At 34.6% G+C, this 19,651-nt stretch overlaps 1 protein-coding gene across 2 annotated transcripts in view; it reads right to left on the reverse strand.

The window, feature by feature from the left end:
- The window catches only part of LOC113511921 (bifunctional 3'-phosphoadenosine 5'-phosphosulfate synthase), a 38,357-nt gene that overhangs the window by 3,573 nt on the left and 15,133 nt on the right, over positions 1 to 19,651 (reverse strand). For both annotated transcript variants that reach the window (XM_026895647.3, XM_026895646.3), the window contains exons 2-12: positions 18,904 to 19,078; positions 13,072 to 13,244; positions 11,271 to 11,408; positions 8,559 to 8,678; positions 7,512 to 7,652; positions 5,511 to 5,573; positions 4,924 to 5,163; positions 4,097 to 4,252; positions 3,054 to 3,159; positions 1,901 to 2,043; positions 816 to 977 (exon numbers count right to left, since the gene is read on the reverse strand). In XM_026895647.3, coding sequence (XP_026751448.1) covers positions 816 to 977; positions 1,901 to 2,043; positions 3,054 to 3,159; positions 4,097 to 4,252; positions 4,924 to 5,163; positions 5,511 to 5,573; positions 7,512 to 7,652; positions 8,559 to 8,678; positions 11,271 to 11,408; positions 13,072 to 13,244; positions 18,904 to 19,078 — 1,617 coding nt within the window. The remainder of the gene's footprint in view (positions 1 to 815; positions 978 to 1,900; positions 2,044 to 3,053; positions 3,160 to 4,096; positions 4,253 to 4,923; positions 5,164 to 5,510; positions 5,574 to 7,511; positions 7,653 to 8,558; positions 8,679 to 11,270; positions 11,409 to 13,071; positions 13,245 to 18,903; positions 19,079 to 19,651) is intronic.

Genomic DNA, 19,651 nt, shown 5'->3' on the forward strand with positions numbered 1-19,651 from the left:
AATGAGATGGTCATTTAAAATTCTATTATTTATATTAATAAGTATAATATTTAAATATACTTGCATTTGAAAATCTTAAAACAGATTCCAAATGTTTAACTTTTCAACTGAATGCTAACTCGTATCTTTCAGATATTTGGGTCAATGTGTTTTAGAACTAGACTATAAAAGGAATATCAAGTGGCTGTTAGTAGGATTTATTAGCCGATAGATGTCCGAATTCCAATTTTTTCTTTTAATCGAATTATAACTTTATTAGGTTTTTATGGTAAATACTTATATAATAAAATGGGTTCAGCGTTTGTCGAGTGATGCTCTTACGAGTAGCATTTATTTATTATTTATATGAAGTTGACGGGCTTTTTTCAATGTGTGAATAGAATGATAACCTCGTCTGCGCTATCGGTATACGTTGATGGGGCACCAGTGAGATGATAGGTGAAAATCAAAGCAGGTCAGTTAGCCCATCCTGACAAATTGCACAAAAATTAACCATGATGGTTTTCAGCGGAAACCATGTGAAAATCTATTGATAATGGCTGTAAATACTTTGATATGTAGACTTACTAATAGTCGATGACATAATTTTAAAATTACTGTTCGATATTACTTTTTGTCTTATCCTTTATTGTTCTAATAAAAATACACAAATACAGTTTTTCCTTTCTAATAATCACTATATATTTTCGACGATTTACAACAAAGTCGACCTACTATATACCCTATATGGCTAGCAACGAGATTGTTAGACCTCATTATTAATAATATCCTTCGCGCCGGCTGTAGTTGGCAGACTGTGGTAACAGAGTACGAACCTCGAGGTGGGCGAGGCCGGGCGCGGCACGTAGCACCATGGCGCCGTGGCGCGGGTCGTACAGGTCGCCGGCGGCGGCCGGGTGCGGCAGCCCGGCCGGGTCCCGCCCCACTATGTAGTGGTTCGCGCCCGCGTTCATGCGGCACTTCGCATGCCACTGCACCTGCGGTTCGAAAATTTCATTGTAAATTTTATAAACATTTACCACTTATGACAGGGAGTTTATACTAATAAATCTATTCAGAGATGCCATTTTATAATAATATTTTAATGTGACAATTTCATGAAATTACTATTTTGTAGATCATCATAAACGAAATTATCATCATCATATCAGCCTTTAACTGTCCACTGCTGAACATAAGCCTCCGCTTTTGGGAGTTTGCCTTTATTTGCTGCGCTTGGCAGGCGGATTGGCAATCGCAGTTAGGCTTTAGAGATGTTTTAAGAGGGACTCTGCTGTTCATCCTTAGCCTTCCCTTAATCGCCTCCTACAACAACCACGTGAAAGCAAGGGGTGGTCTATTTACCAGTAGTTTTCATGCTTGGCAGGCGGATTTGTAACCGTAGTTAGACTTTTGGTGATGTTTTAAGAAGGCCACTATTGCTCATCCCTCGATCATTAAGTTCCTTTAGTCGCCTCTTACAACGCCTACGGGATAGAAAGGAATGACCTATTCTATGCTAGGACCACACGTCTTAAAATAATACTCATATTGACGTTGTAAGAAAAAACACTTGTACTCCTCCACAAATTGTTATTATAAATACTTGACTGTTAGGGAGGAAAGGGATTGTTAGTAATGAAGACTGTGAATCTTATTGCTAGCAACCAGGTCGACCTCCTCGCAGTTCTCCCTGGAAACTATCATGGTTAATTCCTGATGAATTCATCATGATGGGCTAACTGACCTGTTTTCATTCTCATCTATCACCCTTCACTAGTGCTCCGCCAGCGTATCCCGTTAGCGCAGGCGGGGTTACTATACCATTTTCACCTATCAAAAAAAAATACTTGACTGTTTTTTTAATAATATCCATGTGTACATAGTAATCACGATTATATTAATATACCAACTCATTTACCTCGGTCGGTCCTGCGTACATCATTGGCGATGGGAATATCGCGAGTACGGTTGCCTTCGGGTCGAGCACCCCTTCGCTCAACACCGCTAGATGCTGGTTTATTCTCACTTCAAGGGGCACGTCGTCGTCCTTCGTCCAACCGCCTGAAGTTAAAAGCAATTTTTATTTTTTAATCACTTACAGAAAGAATCGAAAATTGTATGAAACAAAAATCAATCAATCAACTAACCCGAAACTAATCGTCGCAGACTATTCGGATTTCATTTTCAGCAATTTTTTTTTATACAACTTAAAATGGCAAACAAGCTAATGGCCCACCTGATGGAAAGTGGTAACCGTCGCTTATAGACATTTATTATTATTTGCCATTTACTAATTTCTTACCAGAGACTTTGTAAATGTGAAGGTTTAATTCGTTATATGTAAATTAATAATTTCAAATTATATACTAAAAAAAGGCAACATAATAGTTGTGGCATAACCAGTTATTTTAATTATAAACTAATTTACAGAATCGATTTTGACAAAATTTCCATGAGACCAATATCTTTCACCTAAATTTCAATACCTTTCAAATAAACAATTTGAAATATTATTGACAATTGAATAAAATAAAGAAATTGTGTTTTGAACTTATTCAATCAAAATTGATAATACTTTACGAGTAGATCAAAAGAGGCAACACAATTCTAAGAATGTCACATCTGCTTTTTTTTACTTATTTTGTGTATTTATTTATTACTACTAGCTTTTACCGGCGATTTCGTTCTCATGATCGAGATATGTTCACTGACTCCAATAAAAGGTAGCTATATGCCTAGAATAGAGAAGGCTATATGCCTTCTATATCCCAAATAGTATGTATATACCAAATTTCACTTTGCTGACCTGGTGTTCCGTCATAGTTGAAATCTTTGGAAATAAACGAAAATTGTGATAAAAAGCTTTGTAATCTAAACGGTCTTGCCTGTCGTAGTAAGAAGGCTACACGATAGTGCAATAACGAGTTTACTCGTCACCGGTCAGCAGTGTTAAGCTGTTAAGGCGCTATAAGCTAACAAACAAACTCACTTTCACATATATATTATTAGCAAGGATATTATATACATTTTTATATAAACAGTTAAAAGGTATAAAGGTATTTGATACGCACCCAGCGGATGTAGTAATAGGATAGGCTTCTTATAGCCCCTCTCTATCAATTGTCTTTGAGTGTCCTGCATCAACAGGGCGTGGCCGTTGTGAATCGGGTTACGCAACTGAAAGCAAAAGCTTTATTATTTTTAATTTAAGTATTTATTAAATTTTAGATCGAATATCTTACATTTTTTTTGCCTGCAAAATATAAAAAAAATCACAGAAAAAAATAAAATTTAAATTGACAATTAAAAACAGATCGTGACAATTGAAACTGTCTGAATTAGTCCGGATTTGATTGACTTGACCGGTTCCTAACTGTCTCCTCTATCTACATCTACATAAATACCAGAGGGAGACTTTGTACAAAAGTCGATTGCTTGGGTACCTCTGTCCCATTCGTGTTTCAACCGTGAAGCAGTTGTGTTTGCATAGCTGTGTTTCGGTTTGAAGGTTGGGATATGGCGTGAATTTACTGGGTACAGAGGAATAACACCTGAGTCCTCAGGAATGGCAACGCATGGGGAGTATCATGGGCGAAACAGTATACTCTGTTATGTCCATGGTACTGCTCATGTCTATAGGCGACGGTTACCACTTTCCATCAGGTGGGCCGTTAGCTTGTTTGCCATTCTAAGTTGTATAAAAAAAAATATATTTTGAATTGAATACAATCAATCTATCAGCGTTCGAAATATTCTTTGACATTTAGTACTTCTAGCTTTATCCAGCGGCTTCGGCGCTCGCATGAATCAGCAGGTACTTAAAATATCCTAAATGCTAAGTTAGGATATACAATGTTGCAGGCGTCCAAAGGATACTATAATCATTTACCGTCAGACGGGCTGTATGTATGCTTATTTCTAATCGTCGTGGTATAAAAATAAATAAATAATCCGTGTACCAATTTTCATTCGAAACCATTCAGTAGTTTTTGCTTGAAAAATTTCACATTTATTATATTAATAAGATAAATTATTTATTTATATAAAATAATAGACAGATAATAAATAATTCAATATTTTGAACATTATTAAAAAAAAAACGTCGTCATCTCACCTGGAAAGCAAACACAGCATCTGCTTGTAACTCCCTAAATTTCCTCCGCAACTCGTTGGGCGTAAGTCGATACGCGTCAAGTCCGTCATTCCATCGGATGCGTTCGAACACTTCCAAATTGCCACCTACCAGCCAGTCGCCGGATTCTGAGATCATCTGTTGATAAAATATAATTAGGAATCATCAATACTTCAGCTATTGTTATTAATAATTAAAGATTGTGCCTCCCAAAAAAATCGACTTTGCTTATGACTTAAGCCAGTTAGTTTGATCTAAAAATTAATCTATTGAACAGATTTTGACAACTGACAGAGTTATAAAATAACAAACATATAAAAATACAACTGAATTGAGAACCTTTTTTTTTTTTAAAGACTCGGTTGTTAATTACGCTCATGACTGTAATATCGAGTAATTTAGCTAACTAACCCCGACAAATAACTTATTATTTGTCGAGATTTTTTTCAACTAAAAGACTTCTAACGGATTTGTATCTGTTTTTATTAGTATGCTTAAAAGTAAACTTATTAGTAGTTTAGTAAATCCATAATAAAAGATTTGCTTAGTTTTGAACTAGATGGCGCTGTATACTATGTTGAACTATTATTTATTTAATATCCTAAAGTTGTTCCCTGTTGTTAATAAACAACACGATAGCAAGAGACTTTAAAAAGCATATTATTTATATAACTCAAATGCTTTATGTATTTGAGTGTTATTTTAGCGAAGATGACGTTTACAAATGTCATTTTTATTGTTCAAAACATATGAAAAACATTACATTAAGTAGATATGTGCGATTATTGAAAATACTTAGTTCCGCTTACCTTTATGTACGGATGTCCAGTGTGATATATTCCAAACTGACGACAGCACCTTTCCTCCTTCCTGTGAGGGTAGAACTCTGGTGAACGCAGTACGGCAACCGCGCGGCCTGCGTGGCGGAGGGTAACCGCTTCTGCACCAGCCACGCGGTCCTTGGTCGCCGTGTCTACCGCCAATACTACCGGCACGGACTGGTTGACGACGGACCCGTCCGCGAGGGTCAGACAGTTCGAGTGGAGAGCCTGTAAGTTTTTTTTTCTAATGAGTAATCAAGGAATAATAACCCTACGTGCGCTATGATTTATGATAGCTGGGTACAAAAATGAAGTTAGATCAATTACTTCATTATACCTAATTACAACAGCAGGAATTAAATACAATGGTCTCCAGCAAGGCTTGTGAAATCTGTCGGATGATGAATATACTCTATATTGCTATGCGTATAGGTCGCTAATTCGCGTTACTAACAATCGCCAAAACAGACAAACTGACTTTCACATTTATAATATTAGTAAGAATTGTGTGTAAGCGACAGTGAACCAAAAATTTTCTGTTTATCTTTTTACCTTCATTAATTAAATTTTCTTACCTGCAAGTATTCATTTTCGCGCATAAATCCTTTTAGTGGATAAGCCCAACCTTCAGAGAGAACCTGTAAAACCAAAAAATAAATATTTTACTAAACATGTTAATTTTGACTGAATCTGAACAAATATTATAGGTGGCGGGAAATCTTAAATCATCTGTTTTTTAAATGTTATCTTTGATAGTTAGGATTTATTATTATTAGTTTATTCTCGTATCCTATGTTCTTATTATATCTAATATAGGATTTAGAATAGATTTTTTTTTTTCAAAATCTTTTATCACTATTTGAAAATCATAATTATTGTAATAATACTGTAATTTTAACTGATTATATTTTTGACTGAGAGCGGTACTATAGAGTGGATCCGCGCTAGGAGTCGACAAATAGCTCTCATTTAACACGAAATTACCGCCTTGAGTATATTTTTATGAATATGTATATTTCAGTTCTAATGCACTCACGTTTAGTATTTTTATGTACACGTAATAAACAACATAATGTTTATGACAGTTGCCATCCGACAACGAAGGTAGATAAAAATTTCAGTACATAATGCACTCTATGTCCTTGGAATAAGGAGCCAAGTTGTTATTCTGATTCATTATTGTGACGCTTCATTTGCTCAATTTGATAAAAAGCCAAATGATACAATAAACATTACGTATGTCTAATATAAAATGATTAGATTAATATAATACATAACAATATATTGCTTAAAGTTAAGATGAGATATCAATAAACCTGTATTTTATTAAAATAAATTAAAATATAGGACATTCGTGACAAAAATATTGTCTTTGCATTGGACATCGGGGGTCAAACTATTTCTGACATATTTAATCCGTACGCATTTCCAACGTTCCCTTCCTTTTTTCCTCAATCCTTTCCTCCAAACAATAGGTGGCGGAAACCACCAACAAATGCATTTCCAAAGAGGGTTGACGTCGGGCAGGCGGCCGGTCGTAAAACTATACGCTAAATCCTTTAGTAATATGGATAAAACCATATTACGTCGACCCCAAATAATAATTGGGATAAGGGTAGGAAGATGATGATGATTATTTAATCCGTTCAATAGTTTTTTTTTATTTCTTTTTATTAGATGATAAATATAAATGGTAACCCCGCCTGCGCTAACGGTATATGTTGGCGGGGCACTAATAAGAGACCACGTAAGGGTCGACATGATAGGCTAATATACCCTGACAGGCTAGCAGTGGGACTGGTAGTTCACATTACTAACAATCCCTCCCTCCCCCTCATTCAATAGTTTAGCCACATGTATGTGACATAGGAACAGAACTAGGTTTGTATTTATAATCCGTTTTTAATGCTAAATCGCTGTATGAAGAGGATAAAAAGTATCCATTCTAAAAATAAAACTTGATGCTACAAAAGATGTTAATATAATAAACCCCTTCTCAAACTAAAAGTTTTTTTTTTTATTTATTCATAAAACTTTTTTGACATATTTTACGCTTAATGAATTAATTAAATATTAATGCAGCTAATTAACATATGCATGTATGGCATCTGTTTAAATTAATATTTATAGAATAGTGCCACTACTTATGCAAAGACAAGGCCCTCTGGTGTCAAGACTTTTTTTTTGGTTTCGCTATTCATATAGACTTATAAACTTGGCTTATGGGACGACGGTTTAGGTGCCTTTCGAAACACGAAGCAAGTGTCAATCATTTTTAAATGAACAATATATTTTAAAGTAATTTTTGGATTATCTTATTACCGCTTACTATCAAGTAGGCCGTATGCTTGTTTGTTATCTCAATGGTACAAAAAACATTATCATTTTTAAATTAATCTAAAATTTAACAATTCAGATATAGACAGGGATTTAATCTTGGGCTCTTTGGACTCGCAATCAAGCATTGTCTGACTGAGCTGTCTCTAATGGTAATATTAGGCCAATATCATACTCCTATGGGGAGAGACCTTCGCTCATCAGTAAGATGTTTATAACTTTTATAATGATGAACTAACCTGAACCCATTGTAGATCTAGATCTGTGATGTCAATCGGAGGCAGTCTCGTGGCCTCTTCTTGAGCACTCGATAGCCTGTTGCCATATATGAACAGTTCCTCCACTTCTATTGTGCTGCTGTCGAAACGGGGGATTATGTCCTGCAATAATATTATAAAATATAAAGTGTTCAATATGCCAACTATTATTCAATTATGATGGAGTAGTACCTGTAGTTAAAACATCATTTATTTTACTTTGTTACAATTTTTAGCTATCTCTGGTAATAAAAGAGTTAGACGTATAATCAACAAAGTACCTATTGTCAACTTGAAAGCAATAAAGTCGTGGTGATAGATTTTGGACAAACATTGAATATAATCAACAATAAAGAATAGAGACGACACAATCCAATGGAAACGTTATATATGTATATATATACTAGCCGTTTCCCGCGGCGTTGCTCGCTTCTATGTAGTTCCCGTATATCATTCCCATTGGAATCTTTCATGAATCCGGTCTTATATCGTATTATATACTCAAATAATAATTACGTACCTAATACCTTCATAAAGTTTCAGCCAATTCAATTGATCGGTTATTTTATAGTATTTTATATGCGATTCTTTAGATTTATATAGTTTTTTTTTTTTTTATTTATGAACCGATTGAAATAAAACAAATCCTAAATGTTAAGTGACGTAAACCGCATTAGAAACCGCTTTCAAATCAGTTATGCCGTTTCAGAGATTAGTGTGCGTTAATGTACAGACAAAAATTCTAAAAATCATTGTTTTGGATTCTATTGCGTTCATAAAGTTATATAATAGTTTTTTTTTTTTTTTTTTTATCTTTACATATCTTCCATGTACAGATAGCGATAAGTTACGATTTTATTATATGTATTGAAATACACTAATTGCCTAATTTTCAAACTAAAATACCGTATATTGTGAGGCAACAACCAACTGAGGGCACAACCCATCATCCACACCGGCGGCAATTTAAAAAAAGTATGTTTTCTAAATTGTATATTATGTATAATTAGCAGCTACATTATTCTATACCTGTGATTCCAGCAGTTTAATAACTTCCATGGTGGACTGCTCGATGGTGCGACCCACTGTCTGCACCACCAGCTCCGGCGCTTCGGGACGCTCATACTCTTGAGTGATGCCTGTGAAACCCTGCAATACCATATGCATTATTGTAACATGAAGAATCCTATTACAAAAGAAATAAAACAAGAAAACGTGTGCAAATAAAACAGACGTTAGTTTACTGTTCACTCAATAAAAGAGATCTTATTTATTTATTGCTATGTACGAATAAATATCTGTGCATGACAAAGTGATTTCAATAAAACAACTCAGACTTTTGTCTCAAACCAAGTCACGACGCGACTGATTATCTAAAAACATTGTTTACCAGAGGGAGAGTTTGTACAAGTCGTTTGCTTGGGTACCTCTGTCCCATTCGTGTTTCTACCGTAAAGCTGTTGTGTTTGCATGGCTGCGTTTCGGTTTGAAGGGTGGGATGTGGCGTGAATTTACAGGGTACAGAGGAATAACACCTGATTCCTCAGGAATGGCAACGCATGAGGGGTATCATGGGCGAAACAGTATACTTTGTTATGTCCATGGCACTGCTCATATCTATAGGCGACGGTTACCACTTTCCATCAGGTGGGCCTTCAGCTTGTTTGCCATTCTAAGCTATATAAAAAAAGCTTCATATCTTAATGAAGCCGCTACATACTTTATATTAAATTATACATTTGTTTGTCAAAAATACTGACTTTTTTACATCACTCAAAATTTATTTAAAGTTTACTTTACCGCATGGTCCCGGCATAGAATAGGCTATTTCTTCCTTTACCGTGGGTGTCGTAAGAAGTGATTATGGGAACATAATGATCGAGGGATGGGCAGCAGTGTCCTTTAAACTTCACTAAATTCTAATTGCGGTTGCCAACCCGCTTGCCAAGCGTGGCAATTATTAGCAAAACCCGCCCATGGGGGGAGGCTTTTATTCTGCAATGAATGGTAAACGGCTGATATGATGATGATAAAGTTGACATCAAGCTGTTTTACAAGTGACAAATACAACTTGCTTCATTCAAGCCCATCCACAGACTTTAACAAAACAGCATTTAAATCAGACCAATACTTACCACTTTAGAAAAATGAAAATAAAACGATTATACACGAATGTAATTAAAATTTTAGGTATCTCCGCATTTATGAAACATAAACAAAAAGTTGTATTAAAATTAAAAAAAAAAAGAACCGTTTTAAAACGTTATACAGCCTTCCTGGGTTTTTTATCTATGCCGGAACACCGAATCGAATTGTTAATAATAAAATACAAATCAATGTTTTACTCTTTTTGTGACCCGGAAATATTCCATACATTTATGAACTATAAGAAAATAATGCAATTAAGTTTTCGATTGCCCTTGGCTCGTATTGATAAAGTTATAATACATTTCCTTGGATAGAGTGCCGAGTGAGAGCCGATTGTTTCAATTAATAGCTCAAGGCTTTGTAAATAATAAAACAACTAGGTGCCTTTTGTAATGACTATATTTTTCTTACATCTATAAAAATTCTATTAATACAAAAATGTAAAAGATGAATTAATGAATGGATGGATGTTTATTACTCTTTCATGCAAAAGACTGAACGTATTTAAATGAAATTTAATACACGAGTAGGTTATATTCTAATTTTGCACATAGAATACTTTTTGTACTGCTTCACGAGTGGAGTCGTGGGATACAACTTGTTATATTGTACTTTTATTATTTTATAATAATATTATTTTAAAATAATGAGAATCTATAATATAAATGTATGAATGAATGAGTATACTTTATTTGCATTATACAATATAGGAAATAAACAAGACAATTTACAAACATAACGATACAGTTGTATAAGAGCAGTAAGTTATTGCTGGAACCAATCTTTTCAAGACAACCTTAAAGTAATGGACTAATTGTTGTACAAGTTGTGTAAATTGTAAATATAGGACATGGTTAAAAATAAGTTATTAAGAAGTAACCATTTGATCAAATAAAATGTCCATTAATCAGTAATGACAACAAACCAGATCTTCACAAAATTATCAAAAATGCAGACAAATAAATACTTTATTATATAGAAAATTATAGTCATATTTTTTAATTATACCGAACATAACGTTAAAATCAATCTCTCCCAGTCAACCTTAGGTAAGTGTTAGAATGCTCGAATGCGGTGCCAGCAACAATTGATATACATACATACAAAAATTTTTACATATATAATATACGTTTTTTTTACAACACATGGGGCAAAACGAGCCAAATCCGGCGAATAGGGGGGGTGTTCGGTCACCGTAATGGAATTTTTACTCAAAAACTCACGGACCTGATGGTAAGCCCCTCTCGCGCCAATTCTGGACGAACTCGTGCCGCCCATGATCACGTAGAATTTTCCATCAACACGAGCGGCATTGTTCGTCGGTGGAAGGACGTTTAAAAACGTGGAATATCTTTTCTTGAAAGCCCTCTCTGAATCTTGTTGTTGTATCGGTTCGGAAATACTGCTGCTGCATCATCCCCATAAACTGTTTGATTCCATAGAATAGTTGTGCGGGCTCCATGCCGACGGGGTTTCGTTGGAATAAAGTGTCATGAAACACGCACGGTGGAAGACCGCCACTCGTCCAGATGATACTTAATATACGTACTTACTTAGATATCTAGTTGAAAATTAAATAACCTAAATAATCACCTTAATTTGGCCATCCCTAGCTTTTTTGTAGAGACCCTTGGTGTCCCTTTGCTCGCACACCTCCAATGGCGTGTCTATGAAGACTTCAAAAAATGGCAGATCCGAGTCTGTGTGAATACGACGCGCTACTTCACGGTCCTGTAACAAAAAAAAAAACATAAAACAGTTACTTTTTAATTTCTTTTTTTAATTTTCTTTAACGAATGAAAATGAAATGTCGACCCCTCCTACGCTACAGGTATACATTGACGGGACACTAATGAGGGATGACAGATGAGTATGAAACCAGGTCAGTTGGTCCACCATGATGAATTCAATCATTATTGACCACGATGGTTTCCTTGGAGAACCGTGTTGAAGTCGATCTGTTAGAGTATATTACTAACAATGGGACTATTAGACCCGCTTACTAACAATTCCTTTTCCCCCGTAGCCATATTTTTTTTAATGGGTGATAATAGAATGGTAACCCCACCCATGCCAACGGTATACACCGGCGGGGCCAGTGAAGGATGATAGGTGAGGATGAAGCAGGTAAGTTAGTCCATCGTGACGAATTCAACAAGAATTGTTCATGATAGTTTCCAGGGGGAACCACGTGGAGGTCGACCTAATAGGGCATATTGCTAGCATTGGGGCGGCCCTAGTAGCAATATTGGTATTCCAGCAAATCATCATAGTTCATTAACTACGATAATTTCCAGGGAGGATTAGTGACGCTTTATTAATTAATAAAGAAATAGACATGAATTTAGACCAGTCGACCAGGTATCATCCTCATTTTCATCCCTCACTAGTACCTCGTCAGTGTAAAACCAAACATATATATATATATATATATATATATATATATATATATATACATACCCAATGGTAACTTCATTGAGTTGTGTTTGGTTTTTCACAGACCCCATACTATTAACGTCTATTAAAACTATAGATAACGATGAAAAACGACTATCGACTACTTTTCCAAATATCTTTTTTTTATAACACGGGGAGCAAAAGAGCATACAGCTCACCTGATAGTAAGCGACTACCGTTACCCATAAGCACCCACAACACCAGGTGCGCTACAGGCCTTTTAAAAAAATGTTCTTATCCTGAAGGTTACGATGCAATGATAATATATGCAAGAAAGTTAAACATTATTTAATTTTCATTCTAATTTTAATACATTACGTACCTAAATGTATATATAAATTGTATATTTATAATTACAAGTGAATAACCTCACACACGAACCGATAACTGTATAAATGAGTCGCAAAACTAAATAGAATAAAAGTTATTTTTACAAAACTATATATTATGTAGGTAATTTGTGTCAACACTTTATCACCCACAAAAAAAAACTCATTTCCTTTCTAATTCAAATTTAACGAAATTTGAAATTCAATTATTTTCAGTATATTTATAAAACATTAATTAAACCACGCTTGAAGTTGCCGTTTCTTTTGCAGAGCAAAATGCAGCTACTTGTCGTATTGTGAAGTTCTAACGTAAACTATTAAAACCACAATTGGTATGCTTTTAGAAGGAATACACACGCGGAAGCACCATACTAATGACGGAGAATTAAGCCAATTAACACTCGATTCTGTAGTCTATTCAACTAACTAAACTTCTCAAGGCCTTCCGAGAGAAACATAGATATATAATAAAGAAGATACATTATATGTCACGTTTAGGAGACAATAAATAAAGTGTATTTAATCATTTCATTAACCTATCACAAAAGACATATAAATTTGTCGTTTTTCTTTAATTTATGGAGCAAAATACACGTGTTTTATTTTACCTCAGCAAAAGGCGATACAAAACTGCATAGGCACACAACGCCACTGTCTGCGAACAACTTCGCAACCTCCGCCACACGCCTGATGTTCTCCTCTCGATCTTCTTTGCTGAAGCCGAGATTCTTATTGAGGCCTGTCCGAATGTTGTCGCCGTCCAAACCGTATGCTGGTATACCTGGTAGATTAAACGACTACGTATTACATCTTGTTAAAATCAGAGGCGATTTGTTGACTATTATCAATGAAATGGGAATAGTAAAGGATCATAGACAATTGTATTGGAAAACAAAACCTTGCTATATCAGCTATATTACATATAGTCTAATCAAGATACTATTAAATTACGCACGTGTGAAACAAAATTTGGGTCACACGCGTTATTATGTATTGAGTCGTAATCGTAACAATTTTTTTAATGGATGATAATGAATTGGTAGCGAGGCCTGTGCTAACGGAATACACTGGCGGGGCACTAGTGAGGAATGATAGGTAAGAATGAAAAGGCAGGTCAGTTAGCTCATTGTAATAAATACATCTGAAAAAGGTTTCCAGGGGGAACCACGTGAAGGTGGAACTGCCAGAATATATTACTAGCAATAGGAAATTCTGATATATCATTATTACTATCAATTACTAACAATCCTTTCCCCCCATCATAACTATATTTGCCACTTAAAAGGACAAACAATGCGACAATTCACTTGAAAATAAGCATTAACCATCGCTTTCCATCATGTTTTAATTTTTTTACGTTTTAACCAATATCAAAAAAGGTAGAAGTTCATAATTCATCAAAATTTTTATTTTTGATTTATGTTCCCTATTTTTTCGAAAACGCCAGGACCGATTTGAAAAATTCTTGTTTTATATATATTCTTTATTGCACTAAAACATACAGTAACAACAATAAGTTGATAACAATGTTAGCAAAGGCGAACTTATTTCTAAAAGAGATTTCTTCCAGTCAACCTAACACAGTGACATAGGAAGTAGTGGGCGGGCAGTATCTAATAGGATGTACTGTCAGATTGGTTTCATAGAAATTTTATTAAAATCGGTTCAGTAGTTTACATTTTAAATCAAAATAACTGGATTTTTAAATAACATTTAATTTTGCTTCACAAAAACAACTGCGCGAACGCCATCTTATTCGGTGCAGTTGTTTTTGTGTGATGCTGGAACAAACAAATAGACAGAAACATGGACAAAATTTCTAAAAATATTGTTTTGGCACCTATTTGTCTTAAAAGACTCCTCATATTTTTCTTAAATAATTCCCATGTGTACACATCTAGTTCCAATTTTAATATACAAGTATTATAATAAGAAATAGGATGACATACATTGGCATTACTGTAAAATAATCATCAACAACGGTTTACTCGTTTAGCCGTGTGGTCCCGGCATAAAATAGGCTATCTCTTCCTTTCCCGTGCGTGTCATAAGAGACGACTAAGAAGGGTAAGAGATGGGCAGCAGCGTCCCTCTTAAAACATCTCTAAAGTCTAACTGCGGTTGCCAATCCGCTGCAAAGCGTGGCAACTACTGGCAAAACCTCCCTAGGGGGAGGCTTATGTTCGGCAGTGGACAGTTAAAGGCTGACATGATGAAGATGATGAATGTTTTATTCGAATATTGATCTACTAGCGACCCGCTCCTTCGCACAGGTAAATATGTAAACCTCTGTTTGTTTGTTTTTTTTTTAATAAAACAGCCTATGTTGCTCACTGATAATATATTTTTCTACAGGCGAAAGAATTTCTTATATCAGTTAGGTATTTATTGAGTTTATTCATTAAAAACAAAAAGTCAAATCTTTTCTCTTTATAATATTAGTTTAGGTATAAATGAATATTTTCGATTAACTTTAAATCGAGTATAAGTACTTATATTTTTCTTTTATTTTCTATCATTGCGAACTTTGTTTATAATACGATGAAGCTAATAATGTATATATAATAAAACCTACATAAGCCAAAGGGCACTTTTTTATGCAACTTAAAATGACAAACAAGCTGACGGCCCACCTGGCGAAAAGTGATAACCCTCACCTATAGACATGAGCAGTATCATGGGCATAACAGAGTGTACTATTTCGCTAAGGTATAACACCTTAGTTCTCAGGAATAGCAAACATTCCTGAGGACTAAAGTGTTATGCCTCTGTACCTTGTAAATTCACTACTATATCTCATCCTTCAAACTACGCACTGAGGGGAAAGGGATTGTTAGTAATGGAGATTGAGAATCCCATTGCTGGCAATATACCCAACCAGGTCGACCTCCTCGCGGTTCCCCCTGGAAACTATCATGATTAATTCCTGATGAATTTATCATGATGGGCTAACTGGCCTGTTTTCATTCTCATCTATCACTCTGCACTGGTGCTCTGCCAGCGTATCCCGTTAGCGCAGGCGGGGTTACCATACCATTTTCACCCATAAAAAAAAAACCATACTATCAATATACATATTTACTTTTAGAATTACATTACAATAACATCAAATCAATAGCTAAATATTTATTTTATTAGTCTATTGATAAAACATTAATCACATTTTGATAAGATAGTTTTAATGAAGTCAAATAACCAGGTGCAATTAGAACATTTAGCTAATGTAAGGGACATTACTCAAGAATACAATTTATCACTATCTTAACTTAAAAGTTATTTAGCTAAGTATTCAACTTCATTTCACAATTCAGTTTTTTGTGATCTATTTGTATTAAAATTTTTATAATCTTGTGCCAGTAATAATTCATTTTCTTCAGTAAAAAAAAAGCAGGAATGCTTTACCTATAATTTGCTCCGGATAATATTTTGTTGGATAAAAAATAATATTGATCCTTACTAATACATATTATAAACGTAAAAGTGTGTATTTTTTTTAATAGAACTTAGAATGGCAAACAAGCTAACGGCCCACCTGATGGAAAGTGGTAACCGTCGCCTATAGACATGAGCAGTACCATGGACATAATAGAGTATACTGTTTCGCCCATGATACCCCCATGCGTTGCCATTCCTGAGGACTCAAATGTTATTCCTCTGTACCCTGTAAATTCACGCCATATCCCATCCTTCAAACCGAAACACAGCCATGTAAACACAACTGCTTCACATCAGAAACACGAATGGGACATAGGTACCCAAGCAATAGCCTTTTGTACAAAGTCTCCCTCCGGTCTGTTTGTTTATCTGTTAATGGTTTAATCGATCGCAACATAAGTTTGGTATGCATGTACTATATGGGACGGAGAAGGGTACAGGTTACTTTTTATACCGGTTAGAGAACATATTATGGTCGTGTGGACGAAGTCGCGGGTTAAAGCTAGTAAGAATTTAGATTAGGTAAAAGACAAAATGGATGAAGAAACATACCGGAAACATACCTAAGTATTTAAAAGTAAAATAGCGTTGAAACCAGTTTCAAACACTTGAAAATTCATTTTTGAACGTGATAAGGATTTTAAATAGAAAAGAACAGAAAAAAATAAATTATACTACTAATCAAACATTACCTATCTCTAAATACAATTATTAAATGTAAAGGAATGTTTTCAATAAAAAAAAAAAATTGTGTCAAAAAATAAAAGATTTTTTTATGCAACATAGAATGGCAAACAAGAATATATGATTGAGATAACTTACAAGTACAAGAATATAATATAATAATATACATTCCATATCGTCTGGATGCAGTTTGCGATTAAAAATTCTAAAGGATAAACTTTTTTATTTTTACAATTTTATCGGATGCATCCCTTCCGATTATGACGGTAGAATTGATTGTACGTGACAAATAGGCAGTGAGTGCATGATAGTTATCTTAGATAAGATCACATTATTTCCAGCTATCTCAATCATTTAAATCCTTTAAAACTTTCCGGTCGTTACTTGTTGACAGCACATTATCAAACTGGTAGACACATCATAATAAATAATTATTTATACATTATCTTGTTTAGTACAATATAACATATATTTTAATTCTACTAATGCTACTAAGAAGTTAATATGTTTATACATATGATTGTTATTTAATTAATCAATCAGTAATAAATGCTGATCAGTGGCACACAGGTGGATCATGACCGAAATTAACATATGGGATCTTTTATATTTCAACTAATTTATTATTTATTTTCATAACTTTATTGGCCAAAATAGAATATCGTACAAAGGCAGATTTAATGCTAGTAGCATTCTCTGCCAATCAACCTTTGGGATGAACAGTGAATCACGAACGCGGTTTTTACTTACTAATGTTTTTATCTACGACTTCATCTTTATACATTGATTTCCCAAAATATAAAGTAACCTATGTCCTTCTTAGTATCAAATACAAAGTGTATACCAATTTCGTGATAGTACTCACTTTCAGTTTTATTACTAGCTTTTGCCCGTTATTTTCTACGCATGGTTTCAAAGTAGGAAAACTAATTAAGTAAAATCACTTTTAGATAGCGTATATGATGAAACATACACCGGATTTTAAATTAAAACCTCTGGAATACAACTGTGATAACTGCATTCAATTTAGTGCAGTACTTTTTTGTGATGCGGAAACAAACATACAAACGGACAGGCAAATATTCTAAAATTTATATTAATGGTTTTATTAAGATTCTTCTTATTATTTTTTCTTAAATATATCCTATGTAGAGACTACGTCTAGCTACAATTTTATTATATAAGTATTATGGTTAGACATAAGATGATGTAGATTGACATTATGGTAAGAAATGGGTGACCGCCTATCAGTCAGATTTTTACTGTTTTTTTTTTTGTCAATGGATGAAAATGGAATGGCAACCCCGCCTGCGCTGTCGGTATACACTGGCGAGGCACCAGTGAAGGATGACAGATGAGGATAAAGCAGATCAGTTTGCCCATCGTGATAACTTCATCTAAAATTAACCAGAATGGTTTCCAAGGGGAACCACGACCTGTTAGGGTATACATAGTAAGTTACATATATGTTTAGAAATAATAACATTATTGTTTTAATTTTTTAAACAGATATAACAATATCGTTTACACTTCACTACATCAGATATAAAATATAAGAATTACATTAAATATTTTAAGTGACGCAAAAGGAAATCTTATCGCTAAGAAAATTTTAAGCAATATTCAACGTTCCGTATCTATGTTTTAAAAACAGAACACTTACCATTATCATCTCATTACCTGTCACAATACAAGCATTGTAGGAAAATCGTCAAAACAACGATATGTTAAGTACATAATTTATAAGCGACTTTAAGAAGAGTAGGGTACTCAATTAGTCTAAATTTTTTGTGACCATATTACGCTCATATGTCGCCGATTCAAAACCAAACGTGACAAAGTTTAGTTCCATGTTGGTCCCGTATTTTTTATGCAACTTAGAATGGCAAAGAAGCTGACAGACCGACCGATTGAAAGCGATAACCGTTAGTCATGAACAACGCTGACAATTAAAACTGCCATTTTTCTTGACTTTTTACGAACCACAATTTATTTCTACACACGAAACTGTGTTTTAAATTCAAATACTTTCAATCTAATGCATGTGTTAACATTCATTGGTGTATTGTCACGTTTTAAGGTATAGTCAAGTTTTAAGTCTAGCTCCCTCTGGTGTTGAGTTTCTAGAGCATCTTCGTTATACACGAAGGCCTCTGGCATGGCAAAATTCAAGGATTGACCACAATCAAGTGTTGCCCAACAAAACCCTGTCGTTATTTCTAGGGAACCAAAATGCACTTGTACGAATCACTGAATGCGCATTAACACATGTATTATTTTTAAACATTAATTTTCTATAATGCTAATTCCAAATAAGGTACCTTTCGAGACCAAATAGGCTTCGAGTGCGAAGGCTATGCTGGTTTTTCCGGCGCCACTGAGACCTGTGAACCATACGGTACTGCCTCTGAACGCTCCGCTGCCTAGCGCTTTGCTCCTCTTAGCTCTGGACACTTGATGTTTCTGTTCCACTACATTTGTGGCAACTTGGGCACACTGCAACAAATAATGTCTTTAATTAATAAAGGCAAGTAGTATTAGATATGACTATATACAGAGCGGAATTGAATTGTTAGCATCCTTGAAAGTGACAGATCATTGAAACTAAACATGGGTCGATAAATAAAAAAAATTGAGTCACACTAACACGCCGTGTTCGGGTATCAAGTTAGTACTTAGTGCAGTAGTAGTGACTCAAAATTGTTTTGTAGTTTTTTTATTTTTGGTTTATGAAGTTTCTAGCTCGATATTACACCGTTTCGTTTCGATTTCGGGGTGGGGAGTTAGATTATGAAGGAATGTACCGCATTTTTCACGGGAAAATAAAGATTTCGCGCGAATGAAAGCGCGGGCAACAGCTAGCTGCTAAATACTCGTATTTTTTGTTTAAAAAACACGAATGTAAATAAAGTGTTATCAAATTATAAGGCTTGTATTCAGTTCCTATCATCATCATATAAGCCTTTATCAGTTTACCGTCTTAAAGAACGATCCTGAATCACCTGCAATCATTTGATTACGTTTACAGTTTTACGTTTATATCATGTTTCTATCATATTTAATAGTTAA

Source organism: Galleria mellonella, unplaced genomic scaffold (assembly GCF_026898425.1).
Source record: "Galleria mellonella isolate WM207_F2 unplaced genomic scaffold, CSIRO_AGI_GalMel_v1 utg213, whole genome shotgun sequence".
NCBI classification, from domain to species: domain Eukaryota; kingdom Metazoa; phylum Arthropoda; class Insecta; order Lepidoptera; family Pyralidae; genus Galleria; species Galleria mellonella.